At 41.1% G+C, this 17,707-nt stretch overlaps 2 protein-coding genes across 3 annotated transcripts in view; both read left to right on the forward strand.

Moving 5' to 3' along the window:
• The first annotated feature begins 1,768 nt into the window (after positions 1-1,768).
• LOC130090971 (sodium/potassium-transporting ATPase subunit alpha-1) lies at positions 1,769-14,876 on the forward strand. The gene is made up of 22 exons (XM_056258620.1): positions 1,769-1,909; positions 2,058-2,171; positions 2,283-2,342; positions 2,971-3,174; positions 3,279-3,392; positions 3,475-3,609; positions 7,715-7,832; positions 9,078-9,346; positions 9,464-9,772; positions 9,922-10,056; positions 10,136-10,328; positions 10,406-10,581; positions 10,844-10,980; positions 11,064-11,214; positions 11,306-11,474; positions 11,560-11,714; positions 12,488-12,611; positions 13,500-13,645; positions 14,046-14,176; positions 14,266-14,367; positions 14,460-14,551; positions 14,739-14,876. The coding sequence occupies exons 1-22, from the start codon at positions 1,898-1,900 to the stop codon at positions 14,765-14,767; spliced, it is 3,075 nt and encodes a 1,024-aa protein (XP_056114595.1). The 5' UTR covers positions 1,769-1,897; the 3' UTR covers positions 14,768-14,876.
• A 2,364-nt stretch (positions 14,877-17,240) lies between these two features.
• Positions 17,241-17,707, forward strand: part of LOC130090970 (sodium/potassium-transporting ATPase subunit alpha-1-like) — a 50,394-nt gene continuing 49,927 nt past the window's right edge. Inside the window, exon 1 of one of the 2 annotated variants that reach the window (XM_056258618.1) lies at positions 17,241-17,456. In XM_056258618.1, the coding sequence (XP_056114593.1) occupies positions 17,445-17,456 (12 nt within the window). In that variant the 5' untranslated portion in view covers positions 17,241-17,444. The remainder of the gene's footprint in view (positions 17,457-17,707) is intronic. The other variant, XM_056258616.1, reaches the window with a different exon arrangement.

Consider the following 17,707-nt stretch of genomic DNA (forward strand, 5'->3'; position numbering starts at 1 on the left):
AGAGATCTCTCAATTTGGGGTGACACACTTGTGTGTGTGTGTGTGTGTATGTGTTGGTGGGTGGTTCAGTTAAACCCTACATTATGAGGACAAAATGTCCCCACAAAGATGGCAATATCCAAAATCCTTGTCCTTGTGGGGACATTTTTGATCCCCATGAGGAAAACAGCTTATAAATCATACTGTGATGTTTTTTGAAAATGTAAAAATGCAGAAAGTTTTCTATAAGGGGTCAGGTTAGTGTAAGAGGAGAGAATATACAGTTTGTACAGTACGAAAAAAACCATTACGTCAATGAAGAGTCCCCATTAAACATGAAACCAACGTGTGTGTGTGTGTGTGTGTGTGTGTGTTGCACTCTCCACCTCCACCTCTTGATGGAACTCAGCTTTGTCTTCATCCTCAAATGACATGTGTCTTTTTTTTTTTTTTGGCCGGGCATTGCATTATATTATGAAGCACCTTTCATTTGTAAAGTAATTAATTTCCTGTTACATCACATTATACGTTTGTATGGGCCAGACATCATTGCATTAGATGGCCTTTTCCTCCGAGCAACGAGGTTCGTTTGCATTTGTGCTCATAGAGCGGCTGCTGTAATCACGTGTGCCAGAGAGATACAGTACGAGCCCTTCCCCCTTCACAGAATCAGCCACTTCAACACATCATCCTTTCTTTTAGTCAATAATCCCTGTGTCAGACACACCAATCATGGGATAAAGCACTGGAACCGGATCGCTAAATAATAGTTTTCACTGTTTAAGGGTATATTATTAGCTGTTACCTGATTTGATCCAGGCATTGCTGTTTTCAAAGACTAGTACACTAGTTTTTTACAAAGTAATACTGTATATTCTCGATTATTCAGCTCTGCTAAATCACAGACCGCCTACTTTAGTATATAATGTTTCCTTTCAGAGACTGGACTGCTTCTTTAAAACAGGTTAGGTATCTATTTTAAAGCCCCATTTCATGATCCAATCAAGTTAATGAGTGCCAGACCTATAAGGAAAAAAGTATTAAAATGTAACCACTAAAATGGATTTCTGCGACTGTCAGAAAGGCTGATCGTCACTGTTGACTTTCCCACAACCCTGTTTTCACCTTGAATATCTGCACACTTCATCCCCTTCTTCCTAAAGCATGCTGTCATTAACATGCTCCAGCTGCTCCTGGTTTTCCTGGACTATTTACCAAACAAATGGATGCAAACTCAAAAGGAAATGTGCAAACCATGCTCACCGACATATAAGTGGTGCTAAGCTGTTGAAAAGCATAACTATGGACTCAACTTAATCCACTGTTGACAGAGAAAAGATAGCGAGCCGTTTACAAAACACGGACAAAGCCTATGCAAAACTCACATTCAGAATTCTTGAGATACGTTTGTGGCCGTGTGCAAACGTAGTTTGATCTATCAGATTTATTACTGGGTGTTGAATGCCAAAGGACACAATTTACTCAGTAATTCATCACTTACCTTTGAAATGGAGAAGTGGCCAAAGGTCATAAAAATAATGCTGGTGCCTGATCATCGGCAAATAAATGATTCATGTTGAAGACAAATCAGTGCACAGGGAAGGTTTTGTTGCTTATTACTAGACTATACAGGGAATAGTCTAGTAATAAGACTATTATAGTTCCTCATCTTGGTGTCAATGACATGACCTACCTGTTTGGATGAAGGTTAAATAAATGTTAAAGCTCGATGACAGCAGCCAAACTCCTCCCTAATCTCCTCAAAACTCCTCCTTGAAACAGGTGAGTTGGCGGGGTATAAATTTTGTGAACCTGGCTTGGACACACAGGAGCTTTTTGTCTCCGGAGAGGCTATCAGGAGAACGACGACATTTAAAATCCATAAGCTTTAGATTTTGATTTGGAATAAACGAGGAAAATGGGGCTTGGCGTGAGTGGACCATATTTTATTATACTGCCAGTTTGCTTTCCTGCTCTTGTTGCTCCATTTGTTGTGATTTTTATTTTATCTCATGCTCTGCTTTTTTTAAATCTGCAATGTGTTTATTGCTTATGCAAAGTATTGTTATTCTTGATAGACGGGGAATGATAAGTACAAATTGGCGGCAACTTCAGAGGATGGAGCCAAAATGCCAAAAAAGGGGAAAAGAAAGCAGAAGGACATGGACGATCTTAAAAAAGAAGTGGATCTGGTGTGTAGATAAATGCATTTAGAAAATACACATTGCATTAATATACTTTTAACACTCCATTTCATCATAATGTGGGGAACTGAGATTTCAAGGCTCTTTTCTTTTCCACAGGACGACCACAAGTTGACGCTGGACGAGCTTCACCGCAAATACGGCACTGACCTGACCAGGGTGAGTAAAGTGACACTTTTGGGAAAACTTATTGCATCTAAAATAATTCATATGCATCTTTTATCTGATTAGCTGAGCATAAACGATGATTGAAATTATGTAATATTAAGCTCTTTTCTGTCAAATCAAAGCGCTTTTACTCAAAATGTTTTTAAATATATATGACGTCTGTGTAAGATGTTAACCAGATCACAGAAGACATGTTCAAGGCAAAACAGTAGATTGTTATGTATTGGAAACAGTAGATTATATGTATTGGAAACAGAAGATTATAAATTGGAATGGAAAACTTCTAATTCAAGCACTTGCAACTTATGTAACTATGAATCTGAAACCTATGTGCATAATATTATTCGAGCTGTCCTGAAGCAAACCCGGACATTGGGCTGTGGGTGGTGTCCGACTGTTAGCTCCGCCCCTACCTGGACCAAACCCTCTGCCCTACCTTGACCTTCACGTCACTCCAACACCTCAAGGACAGCGTGCCCCTTTCAGTCATTACACAATATCTACCTGGAGTCTCATATTTATGTTCATTTTTTTTTTTTTTTAAATCCACAGCTTAGTTTTGAGCTTGCTTACCCTGCGACAACTCACTGACTCGTTTTTTTAAAATCATTTTTGGCAGGGCTTGTCTTCTTCCCGTGCAAAGGAGATCTTAGCTCGTGATGGGCCAAATGCACTGACCCCACCTCCTACGACTCCAGAATGGATCAAGTTCTGCAAACAGCTCTTTGGTGGGTTCTCAACGCTGCTGTGGATTGGTGCGATCCTTTGTTTCCTGGCATATGGAATCCAGGCTGCCTCCGAAGACGAACCCGCAAATGACAATGTACTATAGAGCAAAAAATGGTCTTCTCTTAATTATGCATAAATAGTTAATATGTCAACAAACATCAATTCTTCGTAGAATAATTAGTAGAATATTTTTTGCAGCTTTACCTGGGGATTGTGCTTGCTGGTGTTGTCATAATCACGGGATGCTTCTCATACTACCAAGAAGCCAAGAGCTCTAAGATCATGGAATCTTTTAAGAACCTTGTTCCTCAGGTACTGAAATTCAAAGATTATTCTGATAGACATTTTAGCTCTCACAAAAAACTAGTTGTTTTATTACATTCTGATTTTGTAGCAAGCCCTGGTTGTGCGTGATGGAGAGAAAAAGAACATTAATGCTGAGGAGGTAGTTGCTGGAGATCTTGTGGAGGTCAAAGGTGGAGACCGAATCCCAGCTGATCTTCGTATCATCTCTGCACATGGATGCAAGGTAAGACCTAAAGCTCATTAGAATGGGAAAAGTAACATACTCCTATGCTGTTGAAAAGACTGGCATAGATATGTTGTGTTTTGAATGCTCGACGTCAGAATGCTGGTCGCCACCAACCAGGCTTCTTAAGAAGCGTAACCAGAAAGATTTTTTTGTCTAACTGGTTGCTATGATAGCTGGGAAGGAATACGTGAAAAATCATGAAGATTGGGCACTTCTGGAAAAGTTTTTGATTTTTAGCAGGGTGTCAGGTATGGGCCTAAGGTTTTTAAAAAACCATGGATACAAGTTGGGGTGGCCCTCTAGTGGCCGGTATCGATAAAAAACAGAATGGTGCCCGCATAAAAGAGAACTCTACACTAGGGATGGCCCGATACCGATACTGGCATCGGGGATCGGGCCGATACTGTCCTAATATACTCGTACTCGTACTCATAAAAATTCGCCGATACCACGCACCGATACCACGTACATTTTGCAAAACGAAACTGGCCGCCGCGAGTGCTTTGTCGAGGTGAACTGAGGCATAGGAAAGTATAATGTCGGCGGTTTGGGCTCATTTCAAGATAAGGGATGATGACAACAGCAAGGCAGACTGTGAGTTATGTTCAGCTAAGGTGTCGAGAGGAGGGAAAGAAAGTACATCGTTTAACACCAGCAATCTAATTAAACATCTGAAGACGCATCATAGATCTGATGGCCGAGCGCGCGCGCGGGCGGTAATGCACTCACTCTGTGTGTGCGGGTTACGGGAGAATAAAATGATTCGCGGGACTCCCGCAAACTAGAAATATCTATGAATAAAACATAAAAACTAAAAGATTTTTATTCATCTCTTGCAGAAAAGCAACAAGAACAACTACAACAAAATAGAAACGATTTACAGGACAGAGTTTCTATTCATAACATGGTTACAGCGTTGAGCGATGTAGCCAATCACAGAAATATGTGTTGATTTCTGGAACGCAATGGCCAATCAGAAGCATTTAAGATAGACTCCCCTCACCGCTCAAAACGGACTTTTTTGTTCAGTGCTGAATTCTGTATGCTGGCAAATCCTCTAATTATAACAAACAAAGTGTGGATATTATGAAAGATTGATTGTGCAGTCAGCTTCATTGATAATAACAGAGATGTGTGAGATCGCGATGAACTGTCAGCTTTTAGGATTTATTAAGGGATTTATATTCAGTCATGCCAGACCATGCACGCATAGCCTGCTTGCTTTTATGTTAAATTAACAGTGGTTTGTGTGTTAATACATTTATTATTTTACTAATTTTTATTTATTTTTAGACTTGTTAAAACAAGCAGAGAAGAAAATAAAAACAGTCTTCTAACCTGTGTTCTAAAATAGTCGTCTTCTTTTCTGGGAGCCTATTACTTTTGCGGTAGAAATATCGGTATCGGTACTCGGTATCGGCAAGTACACAAATGTAAATACTCGTACTCGTATCGGTTTGAAAAAAAATGGTATCGGGCCATCCCTACTCTACACCCTTCACTACACACTAGCTCAATTTCTTGACATTGCCATTCGGATAAGCTCTGTTCTTCGCGTCACGCCCGTCCAGCCTGCTCTTCACGTCATGGCTGCCAAGTCTGAGTATCTTCACGTCATACCTGATCATCACGTCATTCACGTCATGCCTGTTCAGCCTGAGTCTCGTCCCGCCGAGACCGCCCTGCCTGAGTTTCTCCCTGCCGAGCCTGAGTATCTTCACGTCATACCTGATCATCACGTCATTCACGTCATGCCTGTTCTGCCAGAGTCTCGTCCCGCCGAGACCGCCCTGCCTGAGTTTCTCCCTGCCGAGCCTGAGCTTCACGTCAGCCCTGCCGAGCCTATCCTCCACGTCAGCCCTGTCGAGCCTGAGCTTCACGCCAGCCCTGCCGAGCCGTCAGTCCTGTTGAGCCTGGGCTGCTTCACGTCAGTCCTGCCGAGCCTGCACTTCACGTCAGTCCTGCCGAGCCTACGCATCACGCCGTGGCCACCAAACCTGAGACTGTTCACGTCATGCCTGCCGCACAAGAGACTGTTCACGTCGTGCCTGCCACACAAGAAACTGTTCACGTCATGTCTGCCGAGCCAGAGACTGTTCACGTCTCATCTGCCGAGCCAGAGACTGTTCATGTCACGTCCGCCGATCCAGAGACTGTTCACGTCACGTCCACCGAGCCAGTGTCTCCGGACAAGATGGCCGTCGCCTGAGCCCTCAGCAGAGATGGCCACCGCCACGCCTGAACCTGAGCCCTCAGCAAAGATGGCCGTCACCACGGTGTCTGTCCCTGAGCCGGTGTCTGTCCCTGTTCCCGAGCCGGTGTCTGTTGCTGTTTCCGAGCTGGTGTCTGTTCCTGTTCACGAGCTGGTGTCTGTTCCTGTTCCCGAGCCGGTGTCTGTTCCTGTTCCCCAGCCGGCGTCTGTTAGTGTGTCCCTTGACAGGACCATGGAGGCTGCGCTGCCATGGCCTCCCGAACTGTCTGAAGGGTCGTCCCCTCCCTGGCCGCCTGAAGGGTCGTCTCCTCCCTGGCCGCCTGAAGGGTCGTTTCCGCCCTGGTTGCCTGCACTGCCTGCCCCACCCTGATCCCCCAAACTGCCTGTCCACCCTGGCCACCTGAACTGCCTGGCCCACCCTGGCCGCCTGAACTGCCTGGCCCACCCTGGCCGCCTGAACTGCCTGGTCCACCCTGGCCGCCTGCTCTGCCCTGGCCTCCCGTCCTGCCGCAGTCTCCAGGCCCTCCATCCCGCCCCCGGGTCCGCCTCCGCTCCACCACCCTCCTGGACTATTCTTTCCTGGGGAGCGTCTGGAAGCCACTCTTGGGGTGGGGGGTGGGGGGTGGGGGTGGGGGGGGGGGGGGGGGGTTGGTTATGTCATGATTCACGTCTGTGTTCCCCTGTCTTGTCCCATGTTAGCAGTTCCCCGTTATGTTGATTAGTCTCCCCAGGTGTTTCTTATTAGCCACGCCCCCTTGTTATCTTGTTTGCCTGTGTATTTAAATCTCTGTGCTTCAGTTGTTGTTTGTCGGTCATTGTAGATGTAGCTGTTCCTTGTTCCTGTCCCGTGTTCGGTTGTTTGCCCTGGATTTCCTGTTTGTTTCATTAAAGTAGTGCTTGCATGTGGGTTCTCTCTCCGCTTCGTCTTTGCCTCACCATTACACCTTGTATCAAACAAAATAGAAAAAAAATTACATTATACAACAATTTAAGACTAAAGGAAGCTGATATATAACCTGTTCTCGTTTCGGCGGGGGCCAATTTGGATTTTATGGATAACTGCCACTAGGGGGACCACCCCAACTTGTATCCATTGATTTTTGAAAACCTTAGGCCTCTACCTAACACCCTGCCAAAAATCAAAAACTTTTCCAGAAGTGCCCAATTTTCATGAATTGCATCCTTGCTATGAGGGATGCACGGAAAAAAATGGTTTGTCCGATACCGATAACCGATAATTCTTTATATTTGAAAGCCGATAATCTATATATTGGCCGATAAATCTAAATCCAAATTTCTATATATATGTTTTTAGAGCCTGATTACAAAAACAAAAACAAATGGTCTCACCATTTAAAGCCATGTCCCAAGCACACAATTATAATGTTCTTATTATAATTTTATGTAGCCTATATCATATATGACAGACTTGCGGTGCACATGTTCCACTTAACTGTATTTTCCTTCTTTGAAGTGATTCCAATCATATTTCAAGCAGTTCAAAACCATCATGGCGAACAGTGCGGATCTGAAGTATCTCAGCCAAAGGAAATAATCCATTATTTATCGGCTTTTATATATCGGCCAAATTTTCTTATTGGGCCGATAACGATAACATATATCTGCGGATACTGATATGGTGGCTGATAAATTGTGCATCCCTAGTTATTATGCAAGTCAACCAAGGTTTTGTTGGTGAACAGGTTGTCTATGCTGGTCTACCAGCGAGACCATGGGTGTCCAAACCCACTCCTGGTGGGCCAATGTTTTACAGAGGTAAAACAGCATTGGACACCCCTGAGCTAGGCCAACACTAAACCTGTACTAACCAGCATAAACAAGCCTGGACCAACATGGATATTCATGGAAATCTTCCTTCCTTCTGTGCAGGTGGACAACTCTTCACTCACTGGTGAATCTGAACCCCAGACTCGTGCTCCTGACTTCTCCAATGAAAATCCCCTGGAAACCAGAAACATTGCATTCTTCTCTACCAACTGCGTTGAAGGTACAATGATAAGACAGCTAAAGTTTGTTGGATAACAAAAACAATGACAGAAATATAGCTGCAAGCAGCAATTAAGGGGGTTCAAGCGCTTTAAGGACTTTAAGCACATGCGTATAAAGGTATTATGTTTTATTTTTCATAGATGGACAATAGCTTTTAAAGCCAAAACAGGGAATTTACTGAGGAAATATATGTTTTTAAAGCTTCTAAGCAGTTATCGAGGTTGAGTCAAAAACCTAGGACTAGTTCGCGAAAGTAGGTGAAATAATCTCCAATATTTAACGAAGTTGTTCTACCAGTTCTACCATGTGGTATGAATGTCGTGGGCATGTGTGAAAATTGCGTTATGCATGTGAAAAACGCGAAGGCGCCACCCTCTGATGGCCGATTTCTTTCAAATTTCTCACAGGCATCTAGGGCCATGATTCAAACAGGCCCAGCGAGTTTCGTTCTGATCGGCCTCCATTAACCTTGTCTGACAGATGCTCAAACATCATTGGCCAACGGCGGCCATGTTTTTGAGAAACGCGAATGTCCTCATAGACAACTGCGGCACCTTGGACAAAGACACCGCATGCCAGTTTTCAATCATACTGACAGTTGTGTAGCTATTGTCATTTATTTGTTTATTTTTTATTTTATTGTGCCACAAAGTGGCCAGTCGCTGCGTCGTTTTTCATGTGACCACAGACTGAGCCCATACATATGTGTACCAAGATTGGTGAAATTATCTCATTCCGCTCAAGAGGGAAAGCCATTTTAGTATTAGCCATGGACGTGAATCGAAATTTCGAAATTTTTTGTAATTATTTACAATCCGACTCGAGAGAATCTTTATGCAATGGTTTGGTTCCGATTGGGCGTAAAAACTAGGACTACTTCGCAAAAGTAGGTTTTTCTAAAAATCCAAAATAGCCCAAAATTTTGCCATGGTGTCAATCGAATCTGGATTCGAGGATCAAGGATTACAACGATATAAGACACTTGAGCCTTAGACAAAATGTTTAGGAGTAATGAGCCGTACTTTTGATCAGGCTGATTGGGGCAAGCTTTGGTGACGTTGTAGATGGAGATACTACTATCCCTCAAAGTTTCAAGTCTCTACAACTTTTTGTAACGTGTTTGGTTTGCCCGATCACTTTTAGGGTAGAATACTGATCCTTGAAAATTCTAACAATACAATTGGTTACAGCGCTATGCGCTTGAACCCCTAATTATGTAATTGAAAGTTACAATATTCAATAGGTACTGCCAGAGGGATTGTCATCAACACCGGTGACCGCACCGTCATGGGTCGTATTGCCACTCTTGCCTCCAGCCTGGATGGTGGAAAAACACCTATTGCTAAAGAGATCGAGCACTTCATCCACATAATCACTGGTGTAGCTGTTTTCCTGGGCGTGTCCTTCTTCATTCTTTCTCTGATTCTTGGATATGGTTGGTTGGAAGCAGTCATCTTCCTGATTGGAATCATTGTCGCTAATGTACCTGAAGGTCTCCTTGCCACTGTAACTGTAAGTCAGGGTGCTTCTTTCGTTATGCTTCTTGTTTAGTTAACTGTATCTACTTTTCAAATTCTTTTCTAGAACACTTGAGCCAAAAATGATTGCTGAATTTGTAACTTCATATAGGTGTGTCTAACTCTGACCGCCAAACGAATGGCAAAGAAGAACTGCCTGGTGAAGAATCTGGAAGCCGTGGAGACTCTTGGCTCGACCTCCACCATCTGCTCTGACAAGACTGGAACTTTGACCCAGAACCGAATGACCGTCGCTCACATGTGGTTTGACAACCAGATTCATGAAGCAGACACCACTGAGAACCAGAGTGGAACCTCTTTTGACAAGAGCTCTGCAACTTGGTCTGCTCTAGCACGTGTCGCTGGCTTGTGCAATCGTGCCGTCTTCCTTGCTGATCAGAGCCATCTCCCAATCCTTAAGGTATGCTTGAGTTTCTCAATATTTATAACTTTAGGATATTTAGGGAAATATCTAGATGTTTTACCATTAGAGTGACTTGTAGAGGTCCAGCAGTAAATATATGTTTGTAAAGACTCTATTACTAAAATAACTAAATCAATCTTTTGTAGCGAGAAACAGCTGGGGATGCCTCTGAGTCTGCCTTGTTGAAGTGTATTGAGCTGTGCTGTGGTTCAGTCATTGAAATGAGAGAGAAGTACACAAAGATTGCTGAAATCCCTTTCAACTCCACCAACAAATATCAGGTATTTTTGTTGATGTATTCTTTGGAGATTTGCAGATTTGGCTGGTCGCCTTAACAACACCTAATCTGCTTTTTTCCAGCTCTCAATCCACAAGAATCCCAATTCCTCAGAGTCTAAGCACCTGATGGTAATGAAGGGAGCGCCTGAGAGAATCTTGGATCGATGCTCCTCCATTTTGATTCAAGGAAAAGAGCAGTCTTTGGACGATGAAATGAAAGATTCATTCCAAAATGCTTATGTAGAACTCGGAGGTCTTGGAGAAAGAGTGCTGGGTAAAGCCACCTTATGAAGTTCCATGTGCAATGAAAACTATGACTATGCACACTAATGATTGTGTTCTTTCTCAAAGGTTTCTGCCACTTTTGCCTCCCTGATGACCAGTTTCCTGAGGGTTTTGCATTTGATTGTGATGAAGTGAACTTCCCCACTGAGAACCTGTGTTTTGTTGGCCTTATATCCATGATCGATCCTCCTCGTGCTGCTGTACCAGATGCTGTGGGCAAGTGCAGGAGTGCTGGAATCAAGGTGTTGTTTCACCTTGATTCAAGACTGATGGCTTGATTATATTGTACCTGTATTAAAGTAAATGAATCAGATGATCAAGCATTATATCTTCTATCGCAGGTTACTTGTGACCATCCAATTACAGCTAAGGCTATTGTAAAGGGTCTTGAATCAAGATGTTGTTCTTGATTCAAGATCCACAGTTTGAATATGTTGCACCTTTGCGCTCTTGTTGCAATGCCATTCAGTTAATCAAATGTTAATTCATAATCTTCTATTACAGGTTATCATGGTTACTGGTGACCATCCAATTACAGCTAAAGCTATTGCAAAGGGTGTTGGTATCATCTCAGAAGGCAACGAGACTGTGGAAGACATTGCTGCTCGTTTGAATATCCCTGTTGGAGAGGTTAATCCAAGGTAAACTCGCCATCTCAAACAAAAACTTTACAACACGTTTTGAATTTGCTCTAGATATCTGCTAATACAAAGTGTGCCTCTAGAGATGCTAAGGCCTGTGTGGTCCATGGTGGAGAACTGAAGAATATGAGTGAAGAACAGCTGGATGATATCCTGAAACATCATACAGAAATTGTGTTTGCCAGAACTTCTCCTCAACAAAAGCTGATCATTGTGGAAGGTTTTCAGCGACAGGTACCGTCAGAGAGTCATCTATCCAATCCTAGTTGATGCTAGATGATTTTACCCAGCGGGGACCATTTAAATGCATATTTTCTCTCATCAGGGTGCCATTGTAGCCGTAACCGGTGATGGTGTCAATGATTCTCCTGCTCTGAAGAAGGCTGACATTGGTGTGGCTATGGGTATTGCTGGATCTGATGTTTCCAAACAGGCTGCTGACATGATTCTTCTGGACGACAACTTTGCCTCAATTGTCACTGGAGTAGAAGAAGGTATGACGTTATTGGGGACTTAATTGACTGAGGAATTATAAAGATTACTTTAAGACTTATTTCTCAAATGTGTTTACCACTTTAGGCCGTCTGATCTTTGACAACTTGAAGAAGTCCATTGCCTACACCCTGACCAGTAACATCCCTGAAATCTCACCTTTCCTCTTGTTCATCATTGCTAATATTCCTCTACCTTTGGGTACAGTCACCATTCTCTGCATTGACCTGGGAACAGACATGGTAGGTAAAAGGACAAAAAAAATGTGTGTGTAGAATATTGTCCAGTATGAGAATCAGGGCTGTCAAGGATTGAAGGTGCATATACAACAGTTGTATATATTCGTTTCCCTCTTCTTCTTTGGGTTGGCAGCCTTAGAGCTATATGGTAAAACATATTGAAATTTGGTAAACTGATGGATCATTTGGATGAGAGTTGACCTGAGCTGGATGAAAACATCACTGTTTTCTGCAGAGCTGCTTTCCAGCTGAATTGAACTAATTTCTTAATTGATGAACTTTAAAGTTATTGAACTGAACTGGATCAACACTGAACTGACTTCTACTGAACAATGGAACTATTGTCTAGGGCTACTTTACAGCAAAATTGAATTCTCTTTGCTTCATTGATCATTATTTTCCCGTTCATCACTGTAAACAATCTGGGCTGCGTTTCTCAAAAGCATTGTGAGCTCAGTTGATCGAAGAGACTTAACCATGTTAAGTTAACTTAACCAACAGCTCAACGTTTGACACACATTTTTGCTAATAACTTTTAACCATGTTATTCTTTTTCTTCTGATTCATTGGATCATGGTTTCCACCATCTTTAAAAGAAAACCAACGTACAGATCTTCCCCAGCTTTTTCTCAGATAATCGTATGGTGATGCCAATGAATAGCATCCCAACCAGGAAATGTGGCCTTATCTTGGCAATGCATGGATGCATAGAATGCAACCTTGTAATTGTCATTGCACTTGCATTGCATTTGATTTGTTTTTTAATGTTTCCACAGGTTCCTGCTATCTCATTGGCCTATGAAACTGCTGAAAGTGACATCATGAAGAGACAACCCAGAAACGCTCAAACAGATAAACTGGTGAATGAGAGGCTAATCAGTATGGCCTACGGTCAAATCGGTAAGAGCATGGTTATTCTAAACAGATGTGTATACCTGTTCATTCATTGACCTGGTTTTAAACAAGAACTTTAATGTTCTTAAACAGTATTAACTATTTTACTCTAACCACAGCATTTAAATGAATCATCATGGATACTCAACATTCTAAATATCACCAATAAGCAAAACACACCTTTGATGGTACTAATGCATTGCAGCAGTCTTTGTTATTTATTAAGGGTGTGTTCACGCTTTGCATGTTTGGTTCGATTAAAACGAACCCTGGTGCGATTGCTGTGTTAGTGCTGTTCATTTGAATAAGTGTGAACGCTGCCATCCGAACCCTGCTGCGCACCAAACAAGAGGACCGAGACCGCTGAAACACGGACCAAATTTCACAAGGACAGAATGCTCAAGCATACCTGTTTTTTCTCGTCTTAGTCGTGATGTTGCCCATCACAGTTCAGTACAGGCATTGGAACCGCGTCCAGGAATAAATGTTTTTTAGGTCCGGACCAAACAAACCAAGCGAACCAAACTACACGAGTGAACATACCCTAAAGCAATAAGCCCCAAGAAGCCGTGGTTTACAGTGAATTTATGGCGATGTTAGGCACGATGCAGAGCGAAGCTTAGCTGTTTTAATTCACTGTAAACCACAGCTTCATGAAGCACAAACAGGAATGGTGGCTATATCTTTAGCACATTAAAACTGTCAATGAAACTTCGTAATTGCTAATTATAAACAGCGCCACCTACTGTTTTTTAAAGAAAATCTAAATAATTTAATTAAAATGGAATGCACTACACTTCCAAAAATAAATGCTAAGTATTACATACATACATATTTTAATCTATTGTCAGACCCTCCTAACTTAAATTTTAATGTCATCATACATATTTTTAGGTATGATGCAAGCAGTTGCAGGGTTCTTTGCCTACTTTGTAATTCTTGCCGAGAACGGATTCCTGCCCTCCGATTTAATAGGAATTCGAGTTACCTGGGATGATAAGTATCTCAATGACCTGGAAGACAGCTATGGCCAGCAATGGGTAGGTGTCACAGCTCTATAAATCAAAAACTTGTATTGAACAAAAAATGCAGACATCCCACCAAGCAAAAAACGAATTTCCGATAATACCAGGTGAAAAATGGTAATATTTCTTGGCTGACCAATTGTGATTGGATCACCAAAAACGTACCTTACTCAGACCACAAAATAGTTTCGCCCAGATCCGGCCCACATCTGGTACACATGGAATCCACATGTACCAGATGTGGCCCGGATCTGGGCCGACACTATGTTGCTGTCTTGGTAATACTAGGGATGTTGTATATAATGTGCAATATATCAATATGCGGGAGAGTCCCATGCCTTTACGGGAGAGGTGGGATATCTGCAAATGTGAATTATCAATCATGTTAATATTGCTCATCTGTTTATATTTCTAGACGTATGAGCGCAGAAAGATTGTGGAGTTCACGTGCCATACGGCATTCTTTGCCAGTATTGTGATTGTGCAGTGGGCTGATCTAATCATCTGTAAAACCAGAAGGAATTCCATTGTACAGCAGGGAATGAGGTATGTAAACAAAGGGTCCAGACATTAACGTGTGTAATATGTGTTATTTTAAAGGCCATGCCAAAATGTTCACCACTTTTCTTTCATAGAAACAAAATCCTCATCTTTGGACTGTTTGAAGAAACTGCTCTGGCAGCTTTCTTGTCCTATTGCCCAGGCATGGACGTTGCTTTGAGAATGTATCCTCTCAAGTAGGTTTTTTCCAAATTGGATTCTTTATTTTTTATAACATATAGCAGACTTTGAAAACCATTAACCACCTAACATTGTTATTATGATTTAGACCATGTTGGTGGTTCTGTGCCTTCCCATACTCGCTACTCATTTTCGTATATGATGAAGCTAGAAGATATATCCTCAGGCGGAGCCCAGGAGGTAATAACAGACTTTGACATTGATACATGTTTACTTTCATTTTAAAGCTAAAGTATCTGTTTCCCAAGAGGAACTTTGGATTTTGAATGGGATTTCTGATAACTTTCCTAACAGCGTTTTGTTGTTTTTCAGTGCTTTGAGAGATTAAGAATGAACTGGCTCTAATATCTGTGCTGTTTTGTTTCAGGCTGGGTGGAACAAGAAACATACTACTGAAACAAGAAGACTTCATGTCGCAAACACATGCAAGAAGACATTCGTTTTGATATTTTCAAAATGATACAGAATCTGGTCATTTTCAATCAATAAACCTGTGAAATATTAAGTTTGTTTTTTGTGTTTTCAATGTGCTCTATGAATCTGAAAAGATGTAGTTGAAGTTTTGATTTATATGAGCAAGATAGCATGATTTCACCCACTCATTTTCTTTTTATAGTTCTTGGTAACCTAAGAGTATTGACTGTGAGCATTGTGTCTCTACTCTTAAAAATAAAGGTTACAAAAGTATTTTTTTCACAGTGATGCAATAGAAGAACTGTTTTTGGTTCACCAAAGAACCTTTCAGTCAACAGGTTTTAAAAGATCCATTTTTTCTTACACTCTTAAAAATAAAGGTTCTTATGGAGCCCCTAAAATATTTGTCAATGCTTTTGCGTTCTCTCGCAAATGTTTTGTGTTTCCCCAAGAAACTTTGTGTTCCCTCACAAAAACTTTTGTGCGATGCCGAGAAACTTTGCTTTCACTCGCAAAGACCTCAAAAGGTTTTGTGATAGAACGCAAAAGCATTGACTTTTTTTTTTTCATCAACGTTGTTCATCAACAGTGGTTCAGTGAAGAACCGTTAACATGCATGGAATCTTTCCATTCCACAAAAAGTTATTTATTTTGAAAAAGGTTCTTTAGATTTTTAAAATTTTCTTCACACTTAAAAAAAAGGTTCTTTTTAGAACTGATCGCTGAAAGGTTCTATGTTGAACCAAAAGTTATTGTTCTATGGATCACTGCACATTATGGAACCTTTATTTGTGAAGAGTGAAGCATAAAGAACATTTTAATTTAACTAAAGGACCTTTTTTCCACTATAAAGAAACTTTAGTGGTTCCATGGATGTTAAAGGTTCTTCATGGAACCAACGATGCCAATAAAGAACATTTATTTTTAAGTGTAGCCTACAAATCACTAAAGCCAACAATCAAATATTGAACCTCACAGAGACATAAAATGTAAAACCATAAAAATCACATTACTGATAGGAAAATTGCTTTAATCGCTTAAACTACTGTATGCCTTCTTCAGGTGTAAAAACATTAACTGTAGTGGCAGTCTCTAACTGTAACCAGTTTAATTTAAGAACAATAGAAACTGATGCAATATTCCATCATGGATGAATGAATGAATCATTTAATCATTCATCATGATTAAAAAACACTTGTGACAATGACATCATTGGGCATACTAGTGATTTATCTCAATCTGACACATTTTAAAAAGCAAATGCTCAGTTTCAACACATTAATGCTCAATACCAATCTATCTAAAAAGCAAAAGTTAAACAAGCAACAAGAATTTAAAATATGCTTTATTGACATTTCAGAAAAGAAACAAAGGCACAGCACGTGAGAATTCACTACTATCACTAGAGGGCGTTCTTCTAGTCTAAAATTAGGGGGTGACATGATAGTTTCCATGACAACACATTTATAGGCTAGAGCCCACAGCTTGTAAATAAAATTCAAGATATTTTTAGCTCCCCTATACTTTGAAGATGCAGTCTCCAACAGGCGCCGTTTCAACCAGTCAATTTCCATCATCAACACACACTATACATGTGTTTAATGAGCATAATCCCTCTAATGAAGATGATCCTGAAAAACATACATAATGACCATGAAATAAGATCAAAAATAGCCTGACAAATTGAGCTCAAATTAGTGTATGGTATCTTAATACTATATTAACCCATATAAATGAGTAAATGCAACAACATTCACATTATTTACAGTGTAAACAAGCGTTTTAATTTGCTAAATGTATTTTCTAACAAAATTGCACTAGTATGTAGGTTATAAGACAATGAAAAACCAAGCAAGTCGTGATTTTTAGACTGATTTACACCATAAACATGATTATGTTCGCTTTTTTAAGCACATACCACAAGTAGAAGGCCATGTAATAGTTTAACAGTAAATAGTTTCATACTTTTTAACTGTTATAGTAAATAGTTTAATACTATTAAACACATTGTTTGCATGCAACCTGTAGTGATTAAAGAGATGGGAAATCTAAACTGGATTCTAGATGGTCTGGTACATGCTGGTAGACCATCTCAGACCTGCAGTGAACCAGCGAGGTGGTTAAGCTGGTTTTCTGAACATGACCAGCTAGAAAGCATGTTGTAAAACACAGTCAGCTATAATCTCAAACTGGATTTTCTAACAGGGTAGTAACTTTCAAGAGATTTCAAGGGGCTTCTTAACCGGCATTTCATAAAGATAAGATCAAACAAACAAGGCATCTTCACTCTGATATGGAGAAGAGATTCATGGCCATTTTTTCAACGTGATCAAAGTTCAGAGGTGAAAGTCTGACACAATCCCCCAGCCCAGATCTAGCCTCCCCTGCAGACCACGCCCCTTTCCTCCGCGTTACCATGACAATCCGGGCAGACGTCACAGTGAAAAACCCCACAGTATATATAAGCATTGAATGTTCCGAGACTGTAACGCGGCTTGGATGCGTGTCCGGGTTGAACGACAAGTCCAGCGGTGACCAAGGAAAAACAGCCCAGAAAAAAAGGAAACGGGATTGGGGACTTTTAATTTGTTGTTTTTAAAGAAAACTTGGATTTTTCTTTTGGAAACTCAGGTGGTCGTTTTAAACCAAAAGAAGCAAAATGGGACGAGGAGTAAGTGTGAACGTGTTTTGTCGTTTAATGTTTAAAGGCTGTTTTGGACTTTCCGTGTTCAAACAGGTTGTTTCAAAGTAATTCGAATGTTTTGGTGAAGAGTTCCAAATGGCTTCCCAGAGCGCGAGACTTCCGCAGTTCGAATATTCAAATTAGTTGGTTTAAATGAATGAAATGTGCGCGAGGGTTCGTCAAAACCTTATAAAGTCTGTATTCTCGGATGGAGCAACAGGTTTTATGTCTGTGGCTTT

This window comes from Rhinichthys klamathensis, unplaced genomic scaffold (genome assembly GCF_029890125.1).
Source record: "Rhinichthys klamathensis goyatoka isolate OS25496 unplaced genomic scaffold, OSU_Roscu_1.1 h1tg000157l_1, whole genome shotgun sequence".
Lineage (NCBI taxonomy): Eukaryota > Metazoa > Chordata > Actinopteri > Cypriniformes > Leuciscidae > Rhinichthys > Rhinichthys klamathensis.

Coding starts and splice junctions, on each gene's coding strand:
- LOC130090971 (XM_056258620.1), top strand. Junction 3,393..3,474: donor TTAAGAACCTTGTTCCTCAG/GTACTGAAATTC, acceptor CTGATTTTGTAG/CAAGCCCTGGTTGTGCGTGA. Junction 11,215..11,305: donor TGGAAGGTTTTCAGCGACAG/GTACCGTCAGAG, acceptor TTCTCTCATCAG/GGTGCCATTGTAGCCGTAAC.